The sequence below is a fragment of the Erithacus rubecula genome, assembly GCF_903797595.1.
Source record: "Erithacus rubecula genome assembly, chromosome: 2".
NCBI classification, from domain to species: domain Eukaryota; kingdom Metazoa; phylum Chordata; class Aves; order Passeriformes; family Muscicapidae; genus Erithacus; species Erithacus rubecula.
Genome location: NC_136685.1, coordinates 22,595,576 through 22,603,613, shown reverse-complemented (window position 1 = coordinate 22,603,613; position 8,038 = coordinate 22,595,576). Strand labels below are relative to the sequence as shown.

General features: G+C 43.8%; 1 protein-coding gene across 1 annotated transcript; it reads left to right on the top strand.

Moving 5' to 3' along the window:
- Window positions 1-1,253: 1,253 nt before the first annotated feature.
- GCM1 (glial cells missing transcription factor 1) lies at window positions 1,254-7,803 on the top strand (the record flags this gene model as incomplete). The annotated part of the gene is made up of 5 exons (XM_079298255.1): window positions 1,254-1,355; window positions 2,505-2,757; window positions 3,676-3,788; window positions 4,760-4,888; window positions 7,285-7,803. 5 exons carry the CDS (start codon window positions 1,254-1,256, stop codon window positions 7,801-7,803), a joined length of 1,116 nt encoding a protein of 371 aa, XP_079154381.1.
- Window positions 7,804-8,038: the final 235 nt, after the last annotated feature.

Genomic DNA, 8,038 nt, shown 5'->3' with positions numbered 1-8,038 from the left:
GCCAGAGGACTACACAGCTAAATGTCTCAAAGGCACTGCAAAAATCTACAAAATCTTCCTTTAGAGGTGATAATATAACATGAGAAAGTAAGATCATAGGTGTTTTATAAATAAGTAAACTAAGGACATGGAGGCTAAATCACTTTCCAAGGGCCATGCATATATGCGGAGACAAAAATAACAATAAAATATATTATGCTTTTCAAAGAATTTAAACTAGACTATCTGGTAAATTTTACTTCTTTCACTACTCAATAGTCTTTAATAAATCCTTAACTGGCATAGCTACCTGAAAACATTGAAACTTTCCCAGTTTCCAGAATGAGAAAACTGATCCACCTTTTCTTTCCTTAACAAAGGAAACAAAGGTTTTCATGCATGGGATCCCTGTGGATCAAACCCAAAAACATCTTTATATTATCAACCCTGTGTTCAGAACAAATCCAAAAGCCCCATATCAGCCACTGTTAAGAAAATGAACTCTACCCCAGACAAAACCAACACAGTATTTTATTAAGCTTGGCTGGTACTGAAATTCAGCGTAGGGCAGCCATATACTTTAAAAGATTTCAGGGAAAACCTGTTGGTTTTAACAAACATACCTTGGGGGAATGGGGGGTTTCTGTCTGCCATTGAGTAGGAAAATGCAGATAGCCCAATCTTCTTTTCTATACCTCCCTGATGCAACTGGTAAGCTCTCAGAGATATCAGCAATATTTGAAATGGCTGAGCACCATTTCTTCTGCAGTGATGGAGCAGACCCCTCTTTTGCTCACTTTTGTCACATGCAGAGTGAGAAATATCTAATGGGAAAGCAGCAACTCAAAGACCCCTCAACAGCTGCTGAGGTGTTCAATCAGTTTGGCCCCAGGAATAGAGAGGCAGAGCTGGATCACATGTACAAAGAGCCTGTGAGCAGAGTTACGTGGCTATAAACTTGGTATGAGAGGAGATTGAGCAAAGCAACTCAGATGCCACAAGCACGATTTGCTTGCTGCTAATGATGTCTCTGTAACATCACAGGCTATCTCTAAGCTATATTTTCCATTGCCTTGCTAGCTTGCAAAACTTTTAATGGAACAAGTTTTTCTGGCAGAAGAACACTGATTTTTATCTTTAATGAGCAGCCTCTCTATCATTTAGCTTCAGGAAACAGCTTCCTGGTTGTAAACTGCTTGAGACTGCTGACAGCCAGGCGACTTCAAAAGCAGCCAGGACTGACTTCCTTGCTAACTTTGGGAAGGAATTCAAAAATGCTGAAAGGTGCAGATGATTCTGTTATGGAGCAGGAGGACTCTGCTTCTCAACATGGAGAAATGATGAGTTGGGATATCAATGATATCAAACTTCCCCAGGTATGTGTCTTAGAAATTGATTTAGTAATCTCCACCACTAATCTTAAATGTTTTCTCAGTCATCTATGACACATTGCCTTTATTCTCTTTGTCACCTTGATGTATAGGGGAGGGTTTTGCTAGAAAATACTGAGAAAATATTAGTATTTCCATGCATTTCTCCTTAAATGTATTACTGAAAGAGCTGTTGATGCATGAAAAATGTCATGTTGCAAAAGCATTGTTTTCACTGGTGGATTAGGTGCAGAGAAAGCAGAGGAATAAAGATACCTCCTGCTGTGGCCACTTAATTAGGGCTGCCCAGGACTTGCTTTTTGCCCTGGGTAATGCTTTTTGAGAAAGGAGCACAGCAGCCACAACTGCCTTGCAACTGTGAGTGCTCAATCTCCCTGAAGATTGGGCTCCAGCTCCAGAGCTGTCTTCCCATATGGAAGCAAGTCTTTTCACTAGCACCTAGGGAAACGTTGCTTCATGCGTGCAGATGTTTGCTGAGAGGCACAACAGTGATCTTCCCCTCCCTCTGTCCTTTTCTAGTTCTCTTAGCTAAAAGTTTCAACCATGCTCTCCACTGAAAGCCCACACACCCTGCACACAATGTCACCTCCCTGCCCCTCAGCTCTGCACATTTCTGCCAGATTCCTCCTGCTGCAGTCCTTCAGCATCCAGCTCTGCCTTTCGTCTCCCAGCTCTGCCTTCTTACTGGATCCCAGCCTCCTCCCTACTATGACAGTGCTGTTTGCCCAAAGCCTCCATCTTCCAGGATGTTCCCTTCTCTGCCCTTCAGCCCAAGGTCACTTCCACCTGCATTTCAGTCTGGAGGCTTCACTGACACCCTTCCCTACACTGTCCAGTGGCTACCAGGGGAGCACGGGTGTTTTTCTCTTCTTGGTTCATGTTCTTACTGCTGTCATGGCTCTCAGTCCTGGGATTAGCAATTTAAAGGAAATTTCTACTAAGGTTTTGCATCCCTTACAAGAACTTTTCCCTCAAAACCATCTACTGCTCCCTCCTGACAACCAGCATCACCTGCCAGGGTGCTAGTGTCACCTAGGCTAGAGGAAACCCAGCAGGGGTCCAACTCTGCTCAGCTCCTGGATAAGCTCTTCCCCTCCCCAGCCTAAAATGTGGCTCGCTTTGCTCTTTCCACAGTATGTGAGCCAGACAGACTGGTTTCAAGAATGGCCAGATTCCTATGTAAAACATATCTATAGCTCAGAGGATGAAAATGCTCAGAGGCACCACAGCAGCTGGGCAATGAGAAACACCAACAACCACAACTCTCGCATCTTAAAGAAGTCCTGCCTTGGGGTGGTGGTTTGTGGTAATGACTGCTCTACCTTGGATGGGAGGAAGATCTACCTGAGACCAGCCATATGTGATAAAGCCAGGCAAAAACAACAGCGTGAGTACAAACCTGGCAGTTCATTGTATGGCACTTCATAGGTGAACACAACATAGGAAAAATCAAAGTACAGGATACCCTTTGGATTGCTCAGACTTTCTTTCTGCCATTCCTTATCTTCCAATGCAACTCTTGATTTGGAACTGTGCATTTTACACCTCTTATTGTTGGGGTGTAATCATCTGCTTGTTTGTTTTTTTTTTTCCTAATAATTTTTTAATCTCTATTTCTGCTGGCTAGGGGGTTGGTTCCCAGCCTTCTCAGGCGCACGAGTGAGGGTACTGAGGAAGCAGTGCAGTGCAGGCAGCTCCCTGGCCTGCTGTTCCTGCCCACCTGAGTGTTGGCTGCATTATTGCACTGCCCCAAGAGTAACTCAGGAGGAGGCAAATCTTGCTCATAAACTGTGATGACTGGAAAAATAGGCCCCACAGTCACGTCACTGGAGCCAGACAATGCAAATAGAGAACATGAGCTGCACACACATTTTTAACAAGACCATTCCAAACAATTGTGATTGCTCAGTAGAGCTAGCACATACTGATTTCTGGAACTGATGTACATTTCAGCTAAAGAAAGGTGCTACTCAGGTGCTCACTGAGGCCAGAACAATGCTTTCTAAAACACATATGGCATTCCAAACACTGACAAGAGAAAAACTAAAACTGGCCATGATAACAAATTGTTAAATTGTAATAACATTGTAAGAGAAATAATTTTTGAAAGTTATATTTAAAAATGGACAGAATAAAGGCAATGATTAGTTTGTTTATATTAATTTTTGCTAATGTTTGGAAGTTTTTGACACAGTTTCTCTCAGTGTCATTTCTGAGCACCAATGCCACCAATGAGCCATTGTATCTTATGGGATTTATCTAACCAGTGTTGTGTAGGAAATGTTTCCCTCTATCCTTGTTCCAGGGAAATGCTGTCCAAACTGCAATGGACCACTGCGACTCCTTTCCTGCCGAGGCCATGGTGGCTACCCAGTTACCAACTTCTGGAGGCATGAAGGCCAATTCATATTTTTCCAGGTTGGTATAAAATTACCTAACTTTATGCAAGTTAATTTAAAGATTGGTGGTTTGTTCAGCAATTTTTTCTTTTTTTTGTTTTGTTCCAACAAATGGGGCTATTGAATATGAAAGGTGAAATGACTGTAAGGAGAAAAAAATTTCACAAGGTGCCAAGCAACCTGATCTAACTTTGAAGTTAGTCCTGCCTGAGCAGGAGGTTGAGCCAGAGGACCCTTCCAGCCTAAATGAGCCTATGCTACTATGATTTTACAGCACAGTGTATTTTTTATTTAGGCTTCTGTGAAAACTTGTTGATTTTGAAGTGTTTTGCCTCAGGTACATAGGAGCCAACAAATCCTCAGAAGTCAGAAATAACATGTTATCTCTTCCCCTTCTCCAAGGCAATACACATAATCATGAGGCAATCTTGGAGCAGGAAATGGTTGTACCCAAGGCACTCTCTATGGAAAATGCCATCTATGTATTATTTGTAACTTATATCTGGATCACAGTATATGCAAGTGTTTAAATAATGGCCAGTGTTTCTGGAAGCTGTAGTCCTAGTTCATAACATAACCACTTTCCTGCTTTCTATTCTTTCACTTACTAAACAAAATTAATTCTCCGTTGAAGCTAATGGAAATTAATGATCAGATAAACATGTCTAAACTGTGAGAAGAATTAAAATGACTACAGGGACTGTAGCCAAGCTGCAGAAGACCTCTTAGCTTCAGCTGGAGCTCTACTGGGGGACTGTCTTCTACAAATAAATGTGGTACACTGATTTTATGATTTCAGAGAGTTTCTACCTCATCCCACTTCATCTGGGATATGTTTATTATTTGAGCTCACAGTAACTAATCTCATTAAATACAAAACACTAAATTAGGCCATAATATGTGATTTTGTCCTGTGCTATAAATTCTACTCCCTTAAGATTATTAACAAGGTTGCTTCTATCTTTAACATGCCATAATTACTTTCTGAAGTCCAAAGGAGCTCATGACCACCCACGTCCAGAAACAAAACTAGAAGCAGAAGCAAGAAGATCAATCCAAAAAGCAAAGTCAGCTTTTTCTCCACCTTCTCTAAGACTAAAAAGAGTCCAGGAGATTGAGGTAACTCTTACTATTGGTCAATGAAATTTTGGTCAAGCAATCTGTAGTTCAATGCATGGTGGAGGCTATCTGGGCTTTGGGTCTGGGTGGGAGCAGGATTTATATCTCCACATTCTGCATGCCCATGATCAGGCCAAGAAGGACCAGGGCTGTCCTGAGCATCCTGCTCTCCTTAGCACTCTCCAGAGCAAATTTGTGCCTGGTGGCAGCAGATTGCATCTACACTGGTAAACAAAGCAGGAAAGAAAAGTTGCTGTCAGGCAGGGTAAGTTTCATCACCGTTCATGTGGAACTTTCTGTCCATGAGTTTCTGCCCATTGCCTCTTGCCCTATTTCTTGGCACTCCAGAGAAAGGCAAGACATCCTCCACCCCTGCTTGCTCTCCTTGAGTTTCAGCAAGGTTAAAAAGGGGAAGGTGCATAACTAGTACCTAGTTTGCCTGGTTTGAAAGCAGAAGAGTGCTTAGAAGGACTTTCTGAAGCATTCAGTTAAAACGTCAGCTTTGAGGGGTGTGGAAACACTTACGAAAGCATCTCTGAAGATCTCTGTGACTGCTGGAGGAGGGAATCCCAATGACCTGCATTGCAAAGTCTGTGTTACACTCAATTATCATCACCAGTATTCAGATGCAGTTTGTCTTTTGATATGTTAGGGGTGGTGCATTCCCCCAACCTAGTGTTAGGGACAGTAATCCATTCAGCCAGAGACAGATGGGATAATTGCTCTGGGTGGGGACACATTTCTTAAGTGGATTACATGGAGAAGGGGATTTGGGAACCCAAGAAGCAGATAAAATGTGCACACAGGAAGTTAAATCCATTAGAATAGAATGTGAATTTAGAAGCTGCAGCTATTTCTACTGGAAATACTCAGGAGAACACTAAAACCCAGAACCTCTTGACACAAGTGCCTGGGAACAAAAGTATAAGAAAAAGCAGCTAATCTCTCTAACTGTCTAACAAATACAGCAACGATTCTTTTCCTATCACTGGTTTAGTTCTGTCTCCGTGAACACTGAGATACTGCAATAGTTTCCACCTAGGAAATATGACTGAGCCATGTGGCTTTCTTTCTTTTATAACTGAGTCTACTGATCAGCCTACTTGTTTAAGTTTCCTGTAGACATCTTTCCCTTTCTAAAACATCTTCCTGAGGCTTTCACTTTCAGTTATGTGGGAGTAGAAACAGACTCAAGATGTCACAAATGTCTAATAGCAGAGCCTGCTCTTTGGCTGTTATGACTCTGTACAGTCAGACTTACACCATTTATCCTCATTGGCTTTCCAGTTCATGGTACTCCAGCAGATTTTCCTTGGGAATAACCCATCATATTCAAGGTTTGCCAAACTGGCTATGATACAACTTAACTCAGGAGCCTGATTGTCACACAGAACCTGTGTTGCCCAATCTGCAAAAATATATTCCGAAAATATTCCAATTTAACATGTTCAATCTGCAAAATGTATTCTGAAAAGGTTCAATTTTAATGTGCTCACAAGAGACCAGGGAGGAGAACTTTAGAAAAAATAGAGCCCAAAATAGAGTAAGTGATATACAGGATAGTATTTCTATGGCAGGTCTGTAGCTGAAGATGGGCTGGGTCCTACACCAGATTGTTGGAAGTATTTTCTCATGATGAGTGGAGAACAACTAAAAGGAGCTTTGGTGCTCCAGCAGTCTGCAAAACCACTATAATTAAATGGATGAAAAAGCAGAATTGCAAAGAAGAGACACCTGCAAGCACTCATCAGAAATTAGTGTTCTGAAAGGAATTAATGCTTGCATAATTATAATCCAATAATTGGGGCAATTAAACAGAAGACCCAGAAGAATAATTCTTGTGTGTTGATCCCATAAAAAAAAAAAAAAAAAACAAAAAAAAAAAAACCCAAACAAAACCAAAAAAAAAACAAAAAAAAAAAAAAAAAAAAAAAAACAAAACAAAAAAAAAAAAAAAACCAACCAAAACCAAACATACTTAGATTTTCCTATCTCCATAGGAAAAAAAATCTGTGTGGTCAAATATATTAGCACAATTTCATGTTTAGGTCCTTCTTCAGTATATGCTGGCAGTGGACCCTAAGGGCTGTGAAAGCAAGGTCTGAACAACTCTTTTGGTGTAAAACAGGCTTTGGGCAAAAACTGGTGAAACCAACTGAGAGCCAAGAGCTGGGAATCTTGTTTAGGTTGCCCCTACAGGCCATGGGCACTCCCCAATGGTGAGGGAGGCTCTGCTGTGCTATCTCTTCTGTTACTTGAGTTCACAGAATCACAGAACGGTCAGGGTTGGAAGGGACGCCAACCACGGCGTTAGTTGAGCGCCTTTGTAAGCAGCTCCCAGAGGAGAGGGGCTCTACCCCACCTTGCTTCACTAACCCATGCCTTGTTTTCCCAAGTCTCTGGCAGGTGCAATGCCGACACAGGAGCCTTTGCTTCTCTCCCACCCGGAGGCTCGCATGCCACCTGCTAATTTCAGAGGACATTTAAGCAAGAGCTGGCCGGAGCCGAGACCGAGCAGCTGCTGTGGGCAGCTTCCATGCCCGAGGCCAGCCGGGCAGGACGGTCCCTCCGGAGAGGCAGCGGGCTGGGGCCGAAGCCGGTCCCTCCGCGGGGCCCCCAGCGCCCAGCACACCCTGCCCGGGACAAAGGGCGGCCGGGACCCCTTCGGCTCTGACGCGAGCCCTTTGGGGGATGGATCCTGCGGGGAGAAACCCCCTCTGACCTACAGCGGCAGCCGCCCCGCTCTGCCGCCCCGCGCCGCGCCTCAGGGCGGGCCCTGCGCCATGGCGAGCGGGGCGCAGCCTCGCCCACAGCTCCTGCCGCCGCCGGGGGGAAGCGGAGGACACGGAGGACACGGACTCTGTCTCGACTACTGCGACAACGACCTGGGTTTTAACCTGTACCCATTGCGGTGACTGGGTTCAAACGTCCCTGCTCGCCCCTCCTCTGGCAATGGGTCCAATTCTCCACCCCTGTGGCAACGCAGATGTGGAAATGCTACCACAACGGGTCTCGCTTTAGCTCCCCTTGCAGGCCCCAGAAGGGGCTTTCATACCTGTTCATTTAACACACTAAATACTGTTTATTTAACAGTCGTGTTTCCCCCCAGTGTTTCAGATCTAATAAAAGCTATCAGCTCTTAGAGACTGC